We start from the raw sequence: 23,928 nt of genomic DNA on the forward strand, positions 1-23,928 counted from the left end.
GCACTAAATCACATCCGAAAAAGTCTCAAAGCGCTTTGTACAATCAGAGAAAAAGAACCAACTGGGCCTCCAGAGCAAGCAAAGTGCAACAGTGGCCAGGGAAAACTCCCCTGTGGGAAAAAAAACCTAGAGCTGATCCAGAGGGATCAAAACCTGTGGATAATGACTGGGTTATTATTCTAAGTATGACACTATTAAGTAATGGTCATACCTCCTTTCAAAGTTTAGTTGGGATTGGGTCCAACATAACGAAACTCCCACATTCTCCCACAGCCAAGGCCACGCACGTTGGGTTAATAACCAACTCTGAATTTCCCCAACACATGAGTGTGAATGGTTGCTTCTCTCTCTGTGTTGGCCCTGCGGTGAACTGGTAACTTGTCAAGAGTTTAACCCCCACCCTCACCTAAAGACGCCTGGCAGAGCCTCCAGCACCACAACGTCCGGAACACAGAATAAACAATCTTAGAAAAAGGATGGATTGGTGGAAATCACTTCACAAGAAATATGATCATGAATATGTATGCCAGCAAAATTTTCTCTGATCTGTCAGTGTTTTAAATGGAAGTTGTTGCAATTGTAGTAATTGAGCCAATTGTTTGCCAAATGTTTCTTGACTGCGAGCTACAACTTTCTGAGGGAAAAGCAGATCAAAGCAGTGTATTTTCCAGTGTTGCAATCACTCTGGACCAAAACATTTGTGATGGCTTGTAACAAGTAACCCTTGTTAAGATTGTGATCTCGGCTGTGATCTCCAGACTTCCATTTTTATCTCAATCTAAGCCTTTTGGAAGCCTATTTTCTGTACTGAACGGGGTTAGAAAGCCCCGGTTTTTCTCTGTTCTCTCTACGTAGGTTAAAAAACAAAACAAAACGAAATGCAGTAAGTAAAAGTAAACAAATGTGCATCCTGCTGATGGAATATAAAATATATACAAGTTTGCATTATATAAAAAAATTAGAATATATATACAAGTATACATTAACATATACAACATATACCAAAATATAAAATACATATATACAAGTCTACATGTATATACTGTAACAAGAAAAGAAAAAGAAAACTAGGTACAGCAGTAGGAGGTAAAGCATGGTCATTGAAAACGTACTGCAGTATAAACAGTATGACCAGGTGAAGAGGATATGATGGTTAATTGCAGTGATTACTCTGAGTCTCTGTTAATGATTAGAGTTCATCAGAGCAACAGCCTGGGGGAAGAAATTGTCCCTATGTCTGGTGGTTTTGGCATACAGCGCTCTGTAACACCATCCACAGGGGAGAATTCATACATTATGCTGAGGCGGGGGGGACAATTTGGAATCCTGGACACAACCATGCTCTGACATCTGAGAACTTTGTCTCTGTGTCTTTGCTCTTCAGTTTGAGTTAAGCGCCCTCTTCTCGTTTTCATGTCTCTTTGCTGCACTTCCTCTTCATCATGCTCTACCTTGCCGGGCTCTGTATGCGGTGTGTAATTTCCATGAGTAATTTCCCTTTGTTCTGATTTTGTGTGTCCCCCTCGTTCCCTCTGTCCCAGCACCCCTCCATCTCCTCCTGCTCTCGTCTTCGACCATTACAGCCCATGACAGCAGATCAGCCGACATGGCATTTTCATCTCGCTTTTCCTTCTGGGAGAAAAAGGAAAGTTTTGCTTGGACAATTTTCATTTTGGCACTGCATGGTATTGCAGTGTTGCACACTGTATTAACACATTCTTCCCATAATGAGCGTGTGCGTCACATTTGCTTATTTCTCACAGAAGTTAACAGCGATCGTTTTGAACCTGAGGACACTCAGCTACTCACAAAATATTACTCTACAAAAAGAAAGAAAGAAAGAAAGAAAGAAAAAAGGCCAGCATGCGTTTGCAGTTTGCACGGTGTGTGATAAGCAGCTTTAGTTTGTCTCAAAGTTTTGATTGAGGTTTCTCCTTTTTGTGTCAACATATATAGATTAAAGAGGAGAACACACCAGAAAGCACAAGTGTGAGTAAATTGTGTGTCCCCGAAAGGCGTGTGGTGCTACACTTTCGGTTATTAGTTGTATTGAATTGTACATTTTCGTATATGCACGCATATGTATATTTCTAGACGCTCGACAAAAAAGTAATCTTGTGAAAGCAAAACTTTCAATATTACTCCACCTAACCGTGTACTTTTACGTGAAATTTTCTTGTACTTTTGAAATACATATCCTTTTGAACATTTTAAGGTCCAGTGTGTAAAATTTTATTTTATTTATGATTTTATCTTGGTAAAAGCCTAAGATACTGCCCACAAGTACAATAATAAAAGTGTATACTCACAGTACAGTAAAAGCAATTTGTTTTACCTACCCTAAGAATGGTTCTCATATATATATAAAAGTATACATAGAGAAATAAGGGTCTTGCTTCCAGTTAGCTGCCATCTTGCACCACCCTTTTTTTTTTTTAAAGGAAGCCTGTCGGACTGCCCTAAATACGAAATGCGCTCTCAGGCGGCCTTCCTTAATTACTGGGCTTCCTTAAAAATTCTACATACTGGACCTTTAACGAACATCACATGAACTTGCTTGGAATTTCCAGTCAACATGCACGCCCTCATGGCTCCCTTTCTCTCTTCTCTATGAGTAGCCGGAGCACAATGGGCTCTCCAACCATGCCAAGTCAGTGCCAGCTCTAGACGCTGGCCGGGGGATATATCGGGCAAAAAGCCCCTCGTCTGCAATTCCTACGGAGTTGGTAGGCCGCGTCAGGAGTCCTTCCCCACCGAAAGTGCGGTCACCGGTGAAGGTTCCGGAGCGCTTCAAAAGCCCCGAGCCACCAATCAAGAGTCCCGAACCGCCACGATCTGCCATGAGCCCAGAGCCGGACGTAAAAAGTTGCCAGGAGCAGAACGGTACTTTGGGCAAAAACATGACCGGTGATACAGCCACAGGCAGCATCAAAGCAGTGAGCTCTGGGGGAATGGAAAATGCAGACGACCAGGGTCTGACACGGAAGAAGGTTGTCAAGGTGGTACGTCGCGTTGTCAGGAAGGTTCTGCCCTCGGACGAAGGTGAGACCGCAACCTCCAATCAGCAGTCAGACAGAGCCCCAGAGGCATCCAGGCTCGAAGCCGAACCTGTCAAATCCAAACCCAACGCAATGTCGGGCTTCTCGTTCAAACACGACGCCATCAAAACAGAAGACAGAGATGACATCTCGCAGGGGCTGACGAGCTTGATGGTCAGAGGCCGGACAAGAGAGCCGCGTCCACGAGTACCACGCAAGGACGAACGGTTGGAGTCGGATAGGGCCGGTGAGAAGAAAGAGGAAAAAGTGGAGGTGAAGGAAAAGAAGCAGGAGGTCCAACATCCGTCAAATCCCATTCTTAAAACGTCCAGTCCCGGCCCGAACGCACAGGAAGTCAAATCCACTGTGAATCAAAGCGGCACCGTCACCCCAGAGCGCTCAGCCCCGACTGCTTCCAAACCTGCTCATTCCAGACCCATGTCTCTTCCGCCAGTAGTCGGCTTCATCCCAGCTCCCAAGCCCACGCCCTTGTGCCCGCCTTCTGGCTTTGTACCTGCGCCCAAACCAGCCAGTGCCAAGAAACTCGCTCCTGTAAGCACTCCTTCCCCGACCCCAGCCGGCCAAAAACCTTCCCCCATGTCTCCCTCGTCACGTTTCATCCCGGCCTCTAAACCCCCTCCAACCACCACTCCTGTGAGACCTGAGCCCGTCAGCCCCAAGCACGGCCCGCAGTCGCTCCCTCCAGGCCTCATTGCCCCCCAACAGCCCAATGTCACTCAGCCAGAGGTATAGTGTTGACACTTGGCGTGCGTGGCCCACACGTGGGGCGTTGATTTGGAAGGAGCATGGCTGCTTGGAAATGCATGTCTGAATTTTGAGAGGCATTGCCGAACTTGTTTCCGCACCGTAAAGTCTGGTCTCAAGTTTCTGCCAGCGCGGTTATAAACTGGTTGAATAATCTTTTCTTCATGTTGTGAATGTGTGTGTGTGTGTGTGTTAACAAGCAGACACATTGTCCAAAATGTTTTTGCTTACTGCTGGACATCTAATGTGGGCTAGAAGAATTGGGTAGTTTCTTTTCGTTTCGTATTCTTTCTTTTTTTAATTATTTTTTTTTATTAAAACTGCCAGCACAGTATTTTGTCTCGTCTTAAATCAAAGCACATTCAGTGGCAGAATTATTTTTTTTAGTACATTGTGCATTTGCGATGCATTGCATTTCGCTCGGAATCAGTCTTAAGTCTCCAAGTGCAGTTTATTTTTATGCAGTCACCAACATTTAACCGCATGCTACATGTCCAGAACTGGAGGTTTCAGCAAGATGACGTCCCTTTGCAACACATCCAGAGTCCCAAGAGTACAAGAACTACAAGAATTTAGTTTTCTTATTTTGTCTTATTAAAAATAAACAACACAATTTCAATTTGTTTGTGCGCCTGTGATGCAGGCAAACCTTTTGAAACACAAAGAAATTGTCTGGCAAACGTTTAATGACAATAATTGGAATTGAGTAAAACTTCAAGGGCGTCTGAAAACCTTTTTTGTATGTAGTCCCTGAGCTTGACCCCAGTCCCATTGGAGAATGTTCCTAATGAGAAATCTCAGTAGCCTGGATTGTGTTACTATCAATGGGTGAAAAGCTGATTTATGCGGTGCTGCATTCAGAGAGAGGAGCCCACGAACAGTCACAGATGCTCGGGAACTGTAGAAATGGCAGATGTAGTTTCAAAAAGCCGTTTTTTTCTTGGATGCAAGCTGACTTTTTGCAGCTGCAGTCTAAAAAGATTTCATGTCGTATTAGACTACAAACAGAAGAGATCTCTTGCTTCGCTCTCCAAGTTTAACTTGTCACTGCTGTCACATAGTGCTCGATATTGGCAGAGTTAGTGGGTGATTTGAGTCGCCTTGTGTACGTGGTGAACTGACTCGGCTTTGGTTTGTTGAACGTGTGTGCAAAATTGTTTGTCCTTTTCACTGCAAGGTTGTATTAGAACTAACAAACGGTTGCACGCTCTCTGAGGCCTTGACTGATCATTTTTGTGTTAGTTTAGCCATTGAGTATTGTTGTATTCTGTGATGATTTAATTTTGCTCGGTGACTGAAGTGAGTTGCGTTTATCTGTTGGTTGTGCCGTTAGTGAACGGAACGTGCTGGCTTCAGTGTCACTGCTTTGACTTGTAGGTAACACAGCTCAGTCCCACTGAAGAGGCTCAGAGGCGCCTGATGAGGATCTTCAATGCCCCTGTAATTCAACCCACTTTCCCATTGCATAGTAGTACTTGCCACCTCGTTACTGACATAAAGAGATGGTTAAGAATTTTTTGACATAGGACCTCATTTCCAACTTAGCCATTTTCCTCTTAATCAGTAAGGTCTCAACATGTTCCATCCAGTCCTACTAGTTTAACAGAGTTAGATGTTGCTAGGCTCGCTCAAGTCAATGGTTTCTGCTAGCCTGCCTATAAATCTCACCCTCTCCACAGTTCACCTGAGGCAAATAAATTATAATGCCACGTTAACTTGTAAACCATACACTTGCACCAACAAACATTTCTAAACTAACTTAATTAAATGTTTTGCAATGTGTATACATGTCGAAACCACAATATTTTTTTATATTATAAGGTGATTTTTTTCATGTTTTTTTTTTTTTAACATGGGTTAATCAAAAAATATTTAATTTGTAGGACCTCAAATGGCATACGAAATCTTACACATCTTATGTCTTGTTCTATTGAGTGCACATCAAATCTAGGATCCAATTTTGAATCAGCTCATCATAACAACTGAAGACAGTAGCCATTTTTTTCCCTCCGCACATGACTTATACAGTACTTGAAACAATACATTTTGGCCTCCCAAACAGCCAATGAATTATTTTTGCTCCATAGAACATTTTCATTTTTCCATCATGTTGTCAAGTTCCTGTGTTCCTCTTTTCACCCCAACATCAACGTATTTCTTCATCATTCACTGTCCTGTGTTGACCCTTTGTTCTTCTGTTTTCCTGTTCTGCCCCACATCCTCTCTGCTCCCCACGCCGTACTCGCACTGCTTTCGCTGGCTGTCCTTGTCCCTTCGTGACTACTTTGTCGCTAAGCTGGAACCGGCGGTTGGTGTGTCGTCTTGTGTCCAAGCCCCCCAGAGCTTCCCTCAGGCACTGCAGCCCTCCAGCCTTCCTCTGGGCCTCCTGGTTGGAATGTGTAACCGTGTGACTTGTCAGAGTGTAAGGCTTGCAATCCTTCCTCTCGCTCTCTTTCTCTCTCTGTCCTCTCCCCCCCGATGTGTTTTTTTTAGGGACTGAGCCCGTGGGAGACCAGTCCAAACGAACTGGTCTTTTGCAAGGGCGAAAGACCCTACTGTTTTAGCTTGGTCTATTCTTTTTTCCAGTTATTATTATCATTATTATTACGACGGGCTGGAAAATGTATTATGGCATAGACCTTCATGACTGTAGATATTGGTGAATATTTTGAGATCCCCACCGTTTTCATTTTACGGCCCTTTACAGTAAAGGTCACCTCAACTACGCAGATCAAGTACCCCATTTTAACCCCCTACTCATACTCCAAAACTCATCAAATTTTGCAGGCAGGTCAGACCTGCCAAAAATTTTGATTTACTAAAAAACTGTACAAAGTTTACTAAAAAACTGTACAAAAACTGGTTAATAGCGCCCCCTAGAGAAAATAGGGACTGCCGATCCCATTTTGACACCCTGAACATGCTTCGATCTTCACCAAATTTTGCACACATGTCAAGGCTGCTAAAAATTTCATCCAATGAAGAAATTAAAACTGTTAACTGTTCCAGAGAGCCACTTACAGGCCGAGACCTGGGGAAAAAAATGCTGTTGCGCCCCCTAAGAAAGTTGTCGAGACCTGGGATGAAAACCCACGCGCCCCTCTCTTCGAGAGGAACAGTTCAAATGGTCTAATTTAAAAAATCTGCAAACAGGAAGTGAGCTATTTACATGTGTTTGTCTCATCAAGGCCTAGAATTGACACTTGAAAGCTTTGACCAAAAACAGAAAGCGCAAAACCTGCATCATTTGCTTACACATCTGCATTTTAGCAAGGCCTCTTCCAGTTCTCATTTCACCCGCTAAACATGCTGGCGGGTGTCGGGGGCGTCTGCGAGTGTCAAGGTGCGTGGGCTACAGGGGATGCAGGGGTCGGCACAGGTCAGCAGTGGTCTGGCAAGCTCCAGCAAGGGTTGGCAGGATTCTGAAGGGGTCGGTAGGCATCGGGAGGGGTCGGAAGGTGTCGGCAGGTGTTGGGGGCGGGGGGGACGGTCACGCGGGCTCAGTCCCTACAATGCTGCTTGCAGCTTTAATGTATCGTTTGCATATGAACCATGTTCAAACTTTAATCCATCACAAAAAGATGGTATTGATATGATATAGAATGTTTGTGTACTTACAGCATGGATGGCGGTGTTATTATTATTCTTTTTTAAGTGATAAATAAGGTTCCATCCAAGCTTTTTGTCTGTGGTAGCCTCACCACTTTACAGTCATGAATGTCAACGGAAGCATTTCAGTCACATGACTTTGCTAGTAGACTTGCAAGGATGTTGTTTCGCATTTTTTTTCATTCGAGCGAAACCACATGAAAAAAAAAAAGTAATGGTCAAAGATAATTATATATTTCCACTAAAGAGACGGATAAACAACATATTGCTAAATATTCTAAAACCACCCCAGCAGTCACACAAATGGCTCTGTCAGAAAATGCCATATGGTCTTCTCTATCGATTTGTCAGACAAAAAGACCCCTGTAGAACTACACTGTCCTGATATTTATTGCCAAATAGCAGGAGAAGTAGTCATCAAAATTACAAGCAGACATTTCAAAATGTTCATCTTATTTCATTTCCATTGGGGAGTGAGTGGTCTGCAGGGTTGTCAGTTGGCTGGGCTTGAAAAATGACCTAGACGGCTTTGAATTCATAGATCAATCATTGTTCTTTTTTACTTTTTACAGCTGGTTATGGACCCCTGTCCAATGAACCCCTGTCCAATGAACCCCTGTCCAATGAACCCCTGTCCAATGAATATATAAAGTACAATTCAGTTGTTTAAACGTGTGGTCACTTAAAAGTGGGTTAGGTAAGGCTAGGTACCAAACTTTGATGCATTTGTAGCACTGACTGGATTGCTCAGATCATATGGAATAGCGAGAAATTCATCATCTTTAGCCGCCAAATTCAGATAGCTTTTTCAAACTCAAGCAAAATGCCACTTTTGTGCCGAGGATGTAGCGAGATTTGAGTCACCAGTAAAATGGAAAATAAAAGTTTGGTGCTCTAATTGCAATGTTGTTATTATTATTATTATTATTTTTTGTTGTTGTTGTTCAAATTAGTTCTAAAACATCTGGTGTCAAACCTGCTAGTCCAACATTCTGGAATGCTACCTCGCCTTAGAGTTACGTGAGGATACACGTTTACACGGGATCCAGTCTATTTTTTGTTTTTGTATTTTGCTGGGTGGTTACGTGAGAATGTGAATGTCAAGTGGCTAGCTCCTATTGGTGTGTCATTTTTTTTTATTTTTTTTTGCTTAGGTATAAAAATTAATGATGCTTCTAGCTTCACATCTTTTCTGAATCTGCTGCCATATTGCGAAAATCACCTCTTTACTCAGACACGTCAAGGCGGTCAACCGCCAAACAGATCCATCTGTGTGTGTCCACGTGCTGTTGCAATGCATTTGTCGCCCATATTTAACTGTGACCTTTGACCTTTACCTTTACGCTGCTTACCGAAATGCCCAGGGATCGGTGGATGAGGACCCCGTAGCCCTCCTCCAGGCTTCTCACACTGCAGCTAAGCCATCCCAGGTCTGGTGTGCACTGTTGTTGCCTCACATGCAGCTCATCCCGTCGTCACCCTGCTTCCACAGAGTGTTGTGCTGTGCTGTGAATTCACCTCCCTTGGCTTGCGACGTTGCAGTGCTCTATTGTGACTTCACGCATCGAAGAGATGATTTCATCATTTGGGTTGCTCCCTTTACACCGTTTCGTTTATTCTGTTGCTATTGTGTTTTTCCCTTCCCCATCACCTGTTTACCGAGTTCGCGTTCATTCAGCTGTGGTAATTCCTGGCATCTCGGCAAGCAGGATTACAACAGATCTTCTCCACAACACCCCGAAGCCTCATTTTTTTTTTTTTTTTTTTTTACATCTCCCTAGTTTTAAACCTTTCGCACGTCACAGCCATACCCAGAGGCTGTGGAGCTCCTTGGGAGTGTGAGACTTTCCAAGTTCACTTTTTTTTTTCCCCTTGCATGATTACCGATCTGATCAGCTTCTCACTTGGAGCTTGCTGGCACGTTCCTGCTGTGAGTCTGGAAACACTGGCGGTTCCGTTAAGACTCAGTGTGTTGCCATCATGCCGTGCTGTCGAGTCATTTCTATCCTTGTTCTGTCTGTCAAGCAGGTGAAAACCGAGGAGCAGATTGCAGCGGAGCAGGCCTGGTATGGATCAGAGAAGGTTTGGCTCGTCCACAAAGATGGTTTCTCCCTGGGTAAGAAGAGACCACTTGGTCTAGTTACCTTTTGTTTTTTATTTTATTCTTTTTAGATTTTATGTAATTTTGAAAGTGAAGAAGTAATTGTTGTGAATAAAGAAAAGTGATAGACTCATCAAAATAAAAAAATTTAAAAAAGTGAAAATACAGTATAATTGAAATAATAAACATTATCGCACACTGCTGACTTAACTTGTTTGTACAGAGTGAACAACAACATACAGTACATATATATATATATATATATATATATATATATATATATATATATATATATAATGTGTATATAAATATATATATGTGTATATGTATATATATATATATATATATATATATATATAATGTGTATATAAATATATATATGTGTATATGTATATATATATATATATATATATATATATATATGTATGTGTATATATATATATATATATATATATATATATATATATATATATATATATATATGCATACATATTGTGGTAAAAAGTTTATATACACTTGTAAAGAACATGTTGTCATGGCTGTCTTGAGTTTCCAAAGATTTTTACAACTCTTATTTTTCTGTGATAAAGTGATTGGAACACATATTTGTTTGTCACAAAAAACATTCATGAAGTTTAGTTCTTTTATGGGTGTATTATAGGTCTACTGAAAATGTGACCAAATTTGATGGGTCAGAAATATACATACAGCAATGATAATATTTGGTTGCATGTCCCTTGGCCATTTTTACTTTATTTAGACGCTTTTGATAGCCATCAATAAACTTCTGGCAAACTTCTGGTTGAATCTTTGACCACTCCTCTTGACAGAATTGGTGGAGTTCAGTTAAATTGGTTGATTTTCTGGCATGGACTTGTTTCTTCAACATTGTCCACATGTTCTTGATATGGTTTAAGTCAGGACTGTGGGAAGACCAATCCAAAACCTTCCATCACCACTTTTGATTTGTGTTTGGCGTCATTGTCCTGTTGGAACACCCAAATGTGCCCACGACCCAACCTTTGGGCCAATGATTTTAGGTTATCTTGTAGAATTTGAATGTAATCCTCCTTCATTGTCCCATTTACTTTCTGAAAAGCACCACTTCCATTGGCAGCAAAACAGGCCCAGAGCATAATACTACTGCCACCATGCTTGACAGTGGGCATGGTGTTCTTGGGGTTAAAGGCTTCACCTTTTCGGGTCATCGGCAGGTGTCGGGGGTCAGCGTCGGCCACAGCGGCTCAGTCACACTAACACACACCTTCAGCTTTAATATTAGTGAGTTTTTGCCTTTTTCCTTTTAGCCACAGTAATAAAGACGGAGGCTGGCTCTCTACCGGAAGGCAAGGTGAAAATTAGGCTGGAACATGATGGGTCGCTCCTGGATGTGGACGAAGATGATATTGAAAAGGTAAAATGGGAGGATGGCTCAGCGTTAATCTCTGGTTGTAGCGGAAGTTTGATTATAGTTAGCAGTTCATTTCAGTAGTTTAGAAATTAGCTCAAGTAATTCCTAGGTATCTAATGTAGTTGCACTATTAGTAGTTTTCCTTCCTGCAAAATGTACCAATGACTAAAAAAATGGCACCAACACAAGTTGAATTATGATGAAAATATATTTTGTTCCAACTGGTCTATCAGTAAAAAGTATTTATAATTTAACTTTATACTTGTGTTTGGTCAAGACAGAGTACTTGAAAATACTACGCTTCCTTCTACACTTCAGAAATCAGAATCTTTTCTAGCTGCACAGTATTAAACTGAAAATATCAAGATTTTACAAGGTAAATAAAATAAACTTGAACAAATATGCTGTTGGTAGATATTTCTATTCTATGTCATGTCAGTTATGTACTTTATAAGAAAGATCAGCTACCCACTGGTGAGTGTCAGTTCCACTTTGTAAAAAAACAAAACAAAAATACTCTTTTGCAGGGAGGTCTCAGCTCTTACATTTGTTTCAAAATACTTTATTCTATCCATGACTTTGATGCTTTACCTTGGTTGCCCAGTTGTGCTGCCTTAGCATGCAGCTCTGCTGCAAGTTGCTTTTTTTCGTCACCCAAATTGTGTGCGCTGACTCAACCATCTGTGCAGGCCAACCCGCCATCCTACGACAGATCAGAGGACCTGGCCTCGCTGCTCTACCTGAATGAGTCCAGTGTCATGAATAGCCTGAGGCAGCGCTATGGAAGCAATCTCATCCACAGCTACGCCGGACCCAACATGGTGGTAATCAACCCGCTGAGCACGCCGTCCATGTACTCTGAGAAGGTGAGCGTTTAGTAGAAGATTTGGGAGCTAGTATTATGTAAATTGTTATTGATTTTTACATATGATAAACCTCTTAAGTGAATTAAAAAAAAAATTAATTATTATTTTGACAAGCTGTAATAGGGCAAAGGTAGGGTACGCCCTGGACAAGTCGCCAATTCATCGCAGGGCCACATAGAGACAAACAACCATACACACTCAACGGACAATTTAGAGTTTTCAATTCACCTCACATGCATGTTTTCGGACTGTGGGAGGAAGCCGGAGAACCTGGAGAGAACCCTTGCAGACACAGAGAGAACATGCCAACTCCACACAGAAAAGTCCCAGACCCGGAATCAAACCCACCACCTTCTTGCTGTGAGGCGATAGATGTAAACGTCTATTCTAATAGAATAATGTTAGGAATCAAGATGCCCTTGCATCACAGTAATCTCATTACATTTTGAGGGACTAGTTTCTCAGGAGCATCATTTTACTTTCCTCCTGTGAGTAGAATAACAAGCTGCGGCAAAAAGTAAAAAGTTTGTTGAATAAAAATTCTGAACCGCTTCTTCAAGATTAAGATTTAGGTTCTATTTAACAGCTTTCAATTACTTTTGTTTCCTTTCACCAGGTGATGCACATGTTTAAAGGCTGCCGCCGAGAGGACACGGCGCCTCACATCTACTCCGTAGCTCAGACGGCGTACCGCTACCTGCTCACCACCCGTCAAGACCAGTCCATTGTGCTGCTGGGCAAGTCCGGCAGTGGCAAGACCACCAACTGCCAGCATTTAGTCCAGTATTTGGTCTCCATCGCTGGCAGTACTGGCAAGATTTTCTCTGGTGAGTCTTATTGAATTCAAAAAAAGGGCAGCAGAGTCATTACGAAGATGCACAATAGAAGAGAAATATACGCAGTAACAGAAATGCAGAGAAATAGAAATGTATTTCTACATTTTTAATGCAGCATGCCTGACGTTGAAATGCAGGTTATCTCAATGGTAAATTGCAGGAGAGTAAGTTGGTGATTGCAAACTCAACAGCAAGATTGAAAGCAATTTTCTCTTCACCAGAAGAAATGTTTGTGGTATATGATATTATAATTGTGACCCTTTAAACAAGATGATTAAGTATATCATTTTGAGGGTGTTGTCTTAGTTTCAGTGTAACAGGTGTTCTCTTGTCTTGTCATCTTTGCTGTAATTGAGCTGGAAGGGTGGAGAGAGATAACAGATCCCTGCCCCTAGGAACATCTTCCAATTTGACTGAAAGTTTAAAATGAGTTTTAAAGTTTGTCTTTTTTTTTTTTAAGTAGTATGACCAAATATATTATCAGAGTATTTCAATGTATTCTTTGTAACCACGTCCATAAAATTATGATTGCAATTATTAAAAGCAGTACCCAGAAAAGATCAATCATTTTTGCAGCTGCAAACACTCTAAAAGTTCTTTGGCCATTGCATGTACACCCATTGCTGAGTCATCAGGAGACCAAAAAAAAGCTGAGGGCCAGACAAGACTGAGACGGATTCTGACGATTCTTTTTTTTTCTTTGTCTCCGCCTTTCTTTCTTCCACTCTTGTTTACAGCTGAGAAGTGGCAGGCCGTCTACACCATCCTGGAGGCGTTTGGCAACAGCTCCACGTCCATGAACTCAAACGCCAGCCGCTTCTCCCATGTTGTATCACTTGACTTCGATCAGGCAGGTCAGGTGGCGTCTGCCTCCATTCAGGTAACACACACACACACACACACACACACACACACACACACACACACACAGATACAGATACACAGATAAGGGTTGATTTGAGGCAGTAATCTTTGAGCGTGTCGATGTTGTTGTGTCTCCCTGTTCAGACAATGCTCTTGGAGAAACTGAGGGTGAGCAGGCGCCCTGAGGCCGAGTCCACCTTCAATGTCTTTTACTACATGTTGGCCGGTGCAGACAGCACCTTAAGGTAACTTCTGCTTCATCCACCAAGTAATTTGTTCTTTTAATGCACCATTTATAATCCAATACTGAAAAATATGAACTAATTGTTTTTTGGTTTTTCACTTTACAAATCTATTAACTTGAAGTAGTTTCTCCTTTCAATTGAATCAAAATTGAAAACAGTTGCCTTTTTCCAATTATGGTTGGCTTTATGGTCCAGTATGTAATATTTGGCTTTATTTATGATTTCTATATTAGTAAAAGCTCAACATTCTGCCCAAAAATACATCAGTAAAAGTGTATACTCGGATTACCACAAAAGTCATTTAGATTTCCTTCCCTCAGAATGGTTCTCTTATATATATAAGAATATACATAAAGCAAGAGTCTTGCTGCCTACTTCTGGCACCCTTTTTTAAGGAAGCCCGCCTGACAGTGCCCTACATACGAAACACGCTGTCAGGCAGGCTGCATTTAATGCTGGGCATCCTTCACAATTTTACACACTGGACCTTTTAGGAATGGAATAAGCGCACATTTCTCTGACCATTAACAGAGAATTACGTTGAGGAGTCTATGTCTCAGATGTCTCACTCACATCATCATTGATTAAAAAAAAAAAATCTTTATTACTCTTTTTTTTTTTGTCCAATTTTATTTGCATAAAAAGGTAAGTACAGTGGATTTGACATTTGAAATGTTCAGCACCCTGTCAGCCTTGTCAGCATTTCACCAGCGCCACTTCTCACTCACAGGACAGAGCTGCACTTCAACCACCTGGCTGAGAACAGTGCTTTTGGGATCCTGCCACTCTCCAAGGTGAGGCCCATCTATTCAAAGGAAGTGAGCTGGTGAACTTGTGTGAAGGGAAAAAAATATATATATATATATCTGTACTTAACATTGTAGAAACATATTGCAAGCTTTTTCATTCACACCACGTTCTTGTTGTCTGATATGCCCAAATGTGTTATCAGTACCTGCATTTGTGAAGAGTTCATAGAGTTATTAATGAACACTGATGAACAATGACAGCATTGATATGGAATTTGTCCTCTTTTGAATTTTATTTCGTTTTAAAGTTTATTTCAGTCATATTTGTGATATTGTACAAATGTCAAAATAAATACAAAGGAAACAACACTTGAAAGAAAATAACCACATGTATGACAAAAAAAATTACAGGCTTAAGCCATAGATTAAGTCTGTAAACCATAGAGAAACAAGACCAAATGCCGATTGATAGAGAGTTGGCCTGTGTTCAGAAAACACAGTGTCAACGCCCTAAATTCAATGGGGAAAGTGGCTAAGAAATGAGTCCCACAGCAACTAAATAACAAGGGCTTCATTCCTTGCAGCCCGAGGATAAGCAGCGAGCGGCCCAGCAGTTCACCAAACTGCAGGCGGCGATGAAGGTGCTGGGCGTCTCCGGCGACGAGCAGAAGGCCCTGTGGCTCATACTGGGGGCCGTCTACCACCTGGGGGCTGCCGGGGCCACCAAAGGTAGGAACGTCCTGCGGAATGACTGCCATATACCTTGCCTGATTTGAATACTGGTTGTGTATTGTTGTATTAACATGTCATCTGACAGCCTCCAAGCCTTTGCTTCTCAGCACGCTGTGCTTCATCCCAGCTCAGGTGCTTTTCAGTCATAGCACCTGAGCTCGCTAATATATACGGAGAATCCAGCTGTCTCTGACGTTAATGGCTTGCAGGTTGTGTTGCTAAGCGCCCAGTAATGGCCCTGAAAAAGGTGATAAGTGACTCTTTGGGATTATGCTAATCTTTGAAAGATGAGCATTACCCAATTAAGTGGCTGTGAAGTGGCTGCCCCTCCCTTGGACAGCTGATCACCCAGTGATTCTTTTTGTTTCACTCCACTGCAAATGAAAATGTGCTAATGCTAGTGGTACACATATTATTTAAAGGTCCAGTGTGGAAACATTTTTAAGGAAGCCCATCTGACAGCGTGTGTCATATTTAGGGCAATGTCAGGCGGGCTTCCTTAAATACTAGGCTTCCTTAAAGATGTATCAGTGTGCTTATCATATAGAAAGCTTTTCGGAACAGATTCAAACCAAACCAAACCAAAAGAATAAAATAAAAGATTTTTTTAAAGTGTATGTGGCGAACGGGAAATTTTGTTTTACGTGCGTAAAACTAACCACCGCCTTCTACACCCTAGCTTAAAAAAAAAACAAATAAAAAAAAATAAATAGCCGACATAAGAGGAGATGGGTGAATTCAGCACGACGATCCAGGAGCTCAAATTTGACCCGGTGAAATTTGGCCAGTACTTTAGAATGTCCATTGGACAATTTCAAGGACTGCTCCGTCAACTGGCTCCACGTTTGCAGAGGGAGAGAACATTGCAGACGTGTTGATGGGACGTCGTCGACCATCCAACATCGTTTTGAGTGGTCAGAAGTCCAATATTCGCCTTTTCGCCTGTGGAAAATGCGACACAGGAGCGGAAAAATAATCGTTGCTTTTTCGCTTGGCGAACATTCGCTGCCAGTGTGTGCGGTGCCATTGCCTTCAATAGGTTTTAAAATAACACAAATTATTCGCCTAGCGAATGTGCGCCCGTGTGTAAGGACCTTTAGTCTTAAGTCTCCAAGTGCAGTTTATCTTTTTTCTTTAGTCACCAACATTGATCCACATGCTGCACATGCGCTGTTCCTTCCAGCTCGCAACTGGAGGGTTCAGCAAGTCCCTTGCAATGCATCCAGAGTACAAGAACAAGAAGATCTTAGTTTTCTCATTTTTTCTTATCAACAATGAAGGACAAAATAATCTCTGATTGATGCAGCAAAACCCTTTGAATCAATCTCTGGCATTTTTAATTTGAGTACAATTTGAAAGGTATTCAAAAACTTTTTTCCACTACACTACTACACTTTCATAAACATTTTGTACAGACTGGGACTTTAGTCTGGGTTTGGGATTTCCCTTTCTCATAACAATGAAGCCAAATATGTCTTCCATCTATTTGATGATTCCTGTCTGCATCTTCCGATGAGTCACTGGAGGAAACTGCGTCTTTCAACTAGCTTGGTCTATTTTTGTTTTCTGTTGTTAAGCAAAACATATCAATGGAAGCGTCAGACTGGCGGCCTTTTGAAATATGTTGTTCTTGTCACTGAGACTTAAGCTCTGCTCGTCTTTCAAGTTCAAGTGAAAATCGGCAAAACAAACCACGTCTGTCAGACTCAAGCATGTCTCTGAAAACAGCAGGGGGCAAATAACACCTCCCTTTTTCATTTTGCTACAAATGGAAAAAAAAAAAACGTTCTTGTCACTTTCAGTACTGTATTTCATATGTGCAGTCTTTGCACATCAGCGTCAGATCAGCATTGGCTTGAGTCAAGTCATACTAAAAGTCACCGTATCGTAGCACAAATTCAGAATTAACTCTTTACTTAGCGCTGTCTTACATACGGCTGTGTCACATTGCATAAGACGGACAGACGGACAGTTGAAAATTCAAACAAAGAACTTTATTGGTTGCACGCTCATGCTGGACCTGCAGTGAAATGTAAAATGTAGTTGTATACATAGGGTTGTAAATATGACACGAACACCTGACCAGTAAAAAAAACACACACACACACACACACACACACACACACACACACTATTAATCTTAATATTAATCAAATGTTTTTCTTGTATTTTGCACGACTGTTTCAGTTACAAATCAACAAACAAACAAAATAGTTTAAGCACCTTTGAGTGTAATAGGTTATGTAGACCACTTGGTGTCAGGCTTGAAACGTGACTGCGCGTGACTGTGCGTCACTCAGCAGCAGGATTTCAAAGGTTTTCCAGGAAATGCATTTAGGGATAAAAACATCATTGCACATTGGTGGTCTTTGTGTTGGAGCGTCCACTTTTTATGTCTCCCTGATACATAATTTAGCTTTGAAGCAGGTCTTTGCTCTTATCCCACCTATGGAGCACAAAGGTCTTTTTTTTTGGTTTTCAAAGGCTTTTCCAACCTGGCATTTAATTTAGAATCCTGACTAGCAAGTCAGCTCATTCCACTGCCAATTACGGCGCTGTTATGCGCATGGCCGAGAGATGAGATTGAGAGGAGCGAAAAAAAAAATTTACTTTGCATGTTTGCAAGCACATTCTCAACAACATTCTTAATACACTCATTAATCCAAGAGCAACATTTAAAGTGAGGCTGCGTCAGTCTTGGTTGGGATGTTAAACGAGTGTTACGCCACAGTGTGTTTCACCACATGATTTTGTTTAGTTCACCAACTATGATTAAGGTAGGGTAATCATTCAGAATTTTTTTTTAATGCGATGAACATTTTAATACCTTGGTTTCCATATCCGTTCCAGAATGATCCTTTTTTTTTTTTTTTTTTGTGTACCAGATGTTTCAAAACCAAGTTGAACAACAACAAAAATACATTGAAATGATAACACAAAACTTTATTGTCCCAATTTTACTGGTAATTCAAATCAGCATCCCCTCAAAATGTAGCTTGTTGGATTCCCATCCATTACTGCTACACTAAGACACAAATGCTGCATTTTGCTTTATTTTGATCCACCTTAACGAAGTGGAGGCACCCTTTCGACTCTTTGGTATGATGCCAGTTTTCATTCAAACGTAAACTAAAGTTCTCTAGTGTCTTGAACGCTATTCACCAGCGACTTTTGATCTTTACACATGTATGCCAAATTATTATTGGCTCTCAGATATAAAGATTTACTTTCCTAGATATGTGAATTTGCCACTGAAAGATGATAATTTTTTGGCTTTGGGACAGGATAGGAGCATTTCGGTCAGTCCTAACATTTTATCGAAGTCGGTACAATTTTGAGGGAGTTAAATTTGAAAATCATGAACACACCAGATACAACAGGCTTTTTATCCGGAACGATGTGAAATAACATGTATGGAAAAACTAAAATGACAAACCTTGTGTTCTCCAACTAAATTGTTCAAGTTTTAACCGTGTCCTGTGTGATAAACGTGTGTGAGAGAAGTTTGAGGTTGCAGAGGAGGCAGGAGGGTTTTGCTTAACCTGCCTGTTCACTTATTCTGCATGTGTTTGTGTTTTTTCCTGTGACTGAAGTGATTAATCACTGAACTGTTCACTCAACGCCTCCTCTCTCTACTTGCATGTTTGCACGCTGCGCCCTATCGCACGCAGAAGGAGACGAAGGTAACGGATAAATAACACACTTTCTTCCTGTTTCTCACCTCATGAAACCACCCCCTTTTTGTTTTAATGCCTTAATGCCTTTATCATCCCTCGCAGGCCTTAAGTCATTTGCATTTTTATTGTTTTTGCCGCATTTCCCCCACCTCGCTGTTTTCTCAAGATAATTCACCCTGCTGCTGTCCATCTTTCTTGCCTTTTTTTTTTTCCTGTTCTGTGTGAAGAAGAAGGCAGGCATCGCAACTTTGCTGTCCCTTTAAACAACGTAGTCACCTCAGTTCCAGAACTGCGACTGCTGCTGCTGCTGCTGCTGCTGCTGCTGCTGCTGCTGCTGCTGCACTTGAACCCATTCAATAAGCGACAGTGAAGCTTGTTCATTTTCCACTTGTTTGGTTTACACTCAAGAACTTAATATTTTGGAGTTATCCAGGCATGTAAACCTGGGAAATTAGTTCTCGGCAATGGCTTTTGATGTGTTGTCATGTCACCTTAGTTTAATCCAACGTGATGATGTTTCTAATTGCTTTCAGCCACAAATGCAAGTATAGACGGGAAAGTCACGGCCTGATCAGTCTGATTAGCACCGTATCTCTATCTCTGTCTAAAGCTTTGTTGCCAGTGTGTTTTCTGTATTAGAAAACGTTTGACTCAATTTTATGTAGTTTATTGAATGCAGCTGACACTGTGACACTGTGATAGTTTGAACAGAGCCGTTGGACCACAGTCATTAACAAACCTGACGCTTCTTCTTGCGTCATGTTGAAAAAAACCTGATTGGTTGAGATATGACTCAAACTTTTATGTTAAGCTTAAGTGATCTCTGAATGGAAACGCTTGTATTGCACACAGAACACTCTGACTTCTCAACAAGACACTAGGAATTAAGTGAAACACACATCTTTTATGTTGTGTGATGAATGAAAATGCAGATTTAAATATTATGTTGTTTATGATGCCATCATCCTGAAGAAATAAATGTGTTACATCATTCATGGTCACGACACGGAAAATGCTAGTTTTTTAACTGAAGTGTTTACCTTCACCAGTAGGAATCTTGTCCCAGAAGCAGTATTATGTTCAGCAACAGTAGTGTGTTTTTTTATTTTTATTTTTATTTTTTTTTTAATTCAACCCCAGTTCTTTTCCACCTCCTTTACCCGTCATCCTCTTTATCGTCCTGTCCGTTTCAAGTTTTAACCTGCACTTTTTGTTTTTCCTTTTTTTAGCGGGGCGCAGGCAGTTCGCCCGACACGAGTGGGCCCAGAAAGCAGCCTACCTGCTGGGCTGCACCCTGGAGGAGCTCTCCTCGTCCATCTTCAAGCACCAGGCCAAGGGACTGCAGCACTCCACCTCCTTCAGAGGAGGGATGGACGAGGCCAACCACGGTGACAACGCAGGTACAGGTGACAAACTGAGTGATGAACAAATGTGGAGGGGGATTCATCAACTGTTTAGATATCGACTAAAAATGCTCATTACCTTTGTAGTACTTGTGAGTTTTTGCCGCTAGTTTTGTATTCAAATGTTAACATTGGAATTTTTTTTTACACATTTCACACCTGCAGTATGATAACATTTAAGAAGACACAGAATAAAAGTTTTGATGGCAGTAAGACTGAAAATATAAATAAAGTTGAATCAAAAATAGTTAAATAAAACAGCAATAGCACAAAAAGTAAGTGAAATAAATTAGAATGAAGTAAAAAAGTAACAAAAAAATAAATGTCAAAAATGCAAAAGCCCATTGGGTCATTGCAACAGGAAGTGTTGCAACATGTAGCTCTCTGAACTTTTTTTCCAAGCCTTGAGCCGTATTTACATCTTTGTTGTTTCCCTCTTTTTTGCTTATTTTCAAGTATTAATTAAAATTCCAATGAACTCTTTCTAAATTCCATAAGAAATAGATTGTTGGTATCTATAGTGTCAAAAGATGGCAATACAAAGTAGTTCCTCTATGTTCACTCCAAAATTTATATTGCCAGAAATACTGTACATTGAGAATATCAGTAACTGCACAGCAGCAAAATTGGAGACAAGTTGCCTCTGTGCGCTCACTGAAGGTGATTTCTTTTGAGCTAATCTGAAAAATGTTCATTGAAAACCAGTTTGCTGAATCACATTCAAGTCACATGACTTGTGCTGTTTGCGTCTTGTTAGTTCTCTTTATAATGAATGGGAAAACGTGGCCTTGAGCATTAACAGGAGACCAAAGTTTTCCTTGGCTTCCGAAAAATGCAACAATCACATCGTATTTCCAGAAATCCTCTCTCAGATGCTCCGCTGTTTTTGTTCTCCGTTTCTTCCAGTAGCTTGGCATCGCAGCCTTATCAATTCACATCAGATCATCGAGAAACGCGGCACAAGCACTATTTTTTCATTTTCAAAGCAAATCTTCAAAAAGCTGGCTCTGAATTTGGGAATGATCCAAATATCTCTCTTCAGAGAGGAGTATTTTTTTTATTTTTTTATTTTTTTAACTTTTAGTTTTACATTGACTCTTAATAGTAAGTGTGGTAAATCTGCTGGCAAAGGATGGATAAAATAAATACAAATAAATAATAAAAATATTTAAACTTAAATCCATCAGGCACCCACAGGGCTCCTAAAATTCATCTGCTGCCAAATAAGCTGTGTTTTTAAAATGCACCAATGCCTTCTACAGTTGTTAAAATTCTGCAAGGTTGTTGTGGCAAGAGAAAAACAATATCATATTTTGCTTGATAAAAGTAGAATAATGCCTCAGAGCCCCGTTCTCCCTGAAAAGTTATTGATCTGTTTTTTTGTTATTCTTCATTTTGTTCTGTTTGTCTCTGATCTTTTGCTTCTCCCCTCTTCTTGTGTGTTGTTCAGGTTCCAAGATCACCGCTCTGGAATGTCTTGAGGCGATTGCATCTGGACTCTACTCTGAGCTCTTCACCCTCATCATCTCTCTCATTAACAGGTTCGACCTCATGTCAAACTCCAATTAGGTTTATTAGCTTGTTGGTCTCGATCAAAAATCTTTTCCTTCTCCTCAGCTCAAGCTCACATCTGAAATGGGCCGTCGTGTACTGCTTCCTCCTCTCATCTTATTAGAGCACACCTTATACTATATTTAGGACCTTGGCCTCATGTTACTTTGATCTAATTTCTAATATATCTATAGACAGCATATCATTTGCGCTTACTGGGAAGGGAATTCCTCGTTTATGGGATACATTTGCAATCCCCAATCTCAATCTTGAGTTGGGTGGAGGTTGTATATAGGCTGAGCATTATGTTTTAGTTATCTTTGCTTTCATCTTTTCTGAAATTTAGCTCCCTTACCACACGTCGCATGACTCTTTTTTTTGTGTCATCCACAGTCATATCATGAGTTTCTTATTAATTAAAATGCCATGTTTCAATGCTTAAAATTCACTGGATAGTCTCCAAAAATCTGGTGGAAAACACTGTATGGTTTACAGTATACATGTATATACATACGCGTGTGTGTGTGTGTGTGTGTGTGTGTGTGTGTGTGTGTGTGTGTGTGTGTGTGTGTGCGTGTGCGTGCGCGCGTGCGTGTGTGTGTGTTTACATATAGATTATAGCTCCTTTGTTTGTTTTTTTTAGAAAAGCAGCAATTATTTTCTTTGCAATCTGTAGTCTTGCTATAATTTTTGCAGGTTGATTGTTGAAACAAGTGCACTTTCAATCAAAATGGCCATAATTTAATGTAAGGATTTCTGTGCAGCTGCCACAGTAGCATATTGTATCTCGTTTCATATCCAGGCTCTAATTCTACTACTTGCAACTGTTTCAGCTGACTTGTGATTTGTTACAATTAGATTAAATTCCTAAAATAATAAATTCATTTTTAACTTTAATTATTTGTGGTAATAGCAAGACTGTGACTTGGAAAAAAAATACCAACAATTTGTAATACACAGCAACATGTTTTATATTATATAGCAGTTACTTGGCAGTTAAATTAACCTCTTGCTCATAAGATTCTCGGGGCAGTTTAAAACAACAACAATGAAATAAACAAAATCATGCCAGATGTTACTGGGGGTGGAAGCTGCTAAATACATAAATCATCCTTATCTGGAGAACTAAAGTGTATCCCGTATCATCCTGTTCCTCAGAGCTCTGAAGTCCAGTCAGCACTCTCTCTGCTCTCTGCTGATCGTCGACACTCCGGGTTTCCAGAACCCCCGGCTGGCACAAAAGCAGCGGGGGGCCACCTTCGAGGAGCTCTGCCACAACTACACCCAAGAGAGGCTGCAGACGCTCTTCCATGAACGTACATTTGTCCAGGAGCTGGAGCGATACAAGGAGGTGCTGCTGGGCTCTAGGACCCTTACGCGCGCACACACACACACACACACGCACACACACACACACACACACACACACACACACACACACACACACACACACATATATGTATATTCTTTCAATTCTTAAAAAAGAAATATATATATATATTTTATACAGTGCCTCCCTCCTTCTTTAAAAACTATTCATCTAAAGTTAAATCTTTGTCAACAGTCGTGAGACCTTCCTTGATACGTTTACTTTCCCTTGTTCCCTTTATATATGCAATATAAATGAGGGCAAAGGCTAGATTGATGTGTACCTGACGTTAAGTATAATAAAACATAAGCAACTATAGAAAAATACAGTGGTGGAAAAAGATTTTTGGACACCTCATGCATTTGTATGCATTAAGAATCACGCATTAGTCTCCCAAGTGAAGTTTCTTTTTGGATAGTCATCCACAATTTATATGCTCCTGTCTGCATGTACACTGTTTCCATAATCCAGGTCACATATGACAGGCCTTCTTAGTTTTTTTTTTTCCTTAGAAAAATAAACAATAAAATTGACCTATTTTTGTTAATTAATGAGACAAAATAAGGATCCCGATTTCTTTTTAATTTCTTGTACTGGTGGACTTTTTTCACCACTGTACATGCAGGAAAATAAATAATGTCTAAGGTCGCTGAGTGGGTAAATGCCAATAGAGGTAACCAAGAACAAGAGCAACAGAAACTCTGTCATCTGT

At 40.8% G+C, this 23,928-nt stretch overlaps 1 protein-coding gene across 21 annotated transcripts in view; it reads left to right on the forward strand.

Annotated features, from left to right (window-relative positions):
- Positions 1–23,928, forward strand: part of myo18ab (myosin XVIIIA b) — a 119,747-nt gene that overhangs the window by 32,858 nt on the left and 62,961 nt on the right. For 7 of the 21 annotated variants that reach the window (XM_076035789.1, XM_076035788.1, XM_076035791.1 and 4 more), the window contains exons 2-18: positions 1,542–1,643; positions 1,955–1,989; positions 2,619–3,785; positions 5,181–5,243; positions 6,100–6,225; positions 8,777–8,842; positions 9,438–9,528; positions 10,821–10,927; positions 11,614–11,790; positions 12,407–12,617; positions 13,364–13,506; positions 13,635–13,735; positions 14,466–14,529; positions 15,069–15,213; positions 20,123–20,293; positions 21,747–21,837; positions 23,006–23,198. In XM_076035789.1, the coding sequence (XP_075891904.1) occupies positions 1,607–1,643; positions 1,955–1,989; positions 2,619–3,785; positions 5,181–5,243; positions 6,100–6,225; positions 8,777–8,842; positions 9,438–9,528; positions 10,821–10,927; positions 11,614–11,790; positions 12,407–12,617; positions 13,364–13,506; positions 13,635–13,735; positions 14,466–14,529; positions 15,069–15,213; positions 20,123–20,293; positions 21,747–21,837; positions 23,006–23,198 (2,988 nt within the window). In that variant the 5' untranslated portion in view covers positions 1,542–1,606. The remainder of the gene's footprint in view (positions 1–1,541; positions 1,644–1,954; positions 1,990–2,618; positions 3,786–5,180; positions 5,244–6,099; positions 6,226–8,776; positions 8,843–9,437; positions 9,529–10,820; positions 10,928–11,613; positions 11,791–12,406; positions 12,618–13,363; positions 13,507–13,634; positions 13,736–14,465; positions 14,530–15,068; positions 15,214–20,122; positions 20,294–21,746; positions 21,838–23,005; positions 23,199–23,928) is intronic. The other 14 variants (XM_076035808.1, XM_076035810.1, XM_076035799.1 and 11 more) reach the window with 8 other exon arrangements.

The sequence above is a fragment of the Nelusetta ayraudi genome, unplaced genomic scaffold (genome assembly GCF_046127955.1).
Source record: "Nelusetta ayraudi isolate G7.1 ecotype Tasmania unplaced genomic scaffold, CSIRO-AGI_Nayr_v1 ptg000048l, whole genome shotgun sequence".
Classification (NCBI taxonomy): domain Eukaryota; kingdom Metazoa; phylum Chordata; class Actinopteri; order Tetraodontiformes; family Monacanthidae; genus Nelusetta; species Nelusetta ayraudi.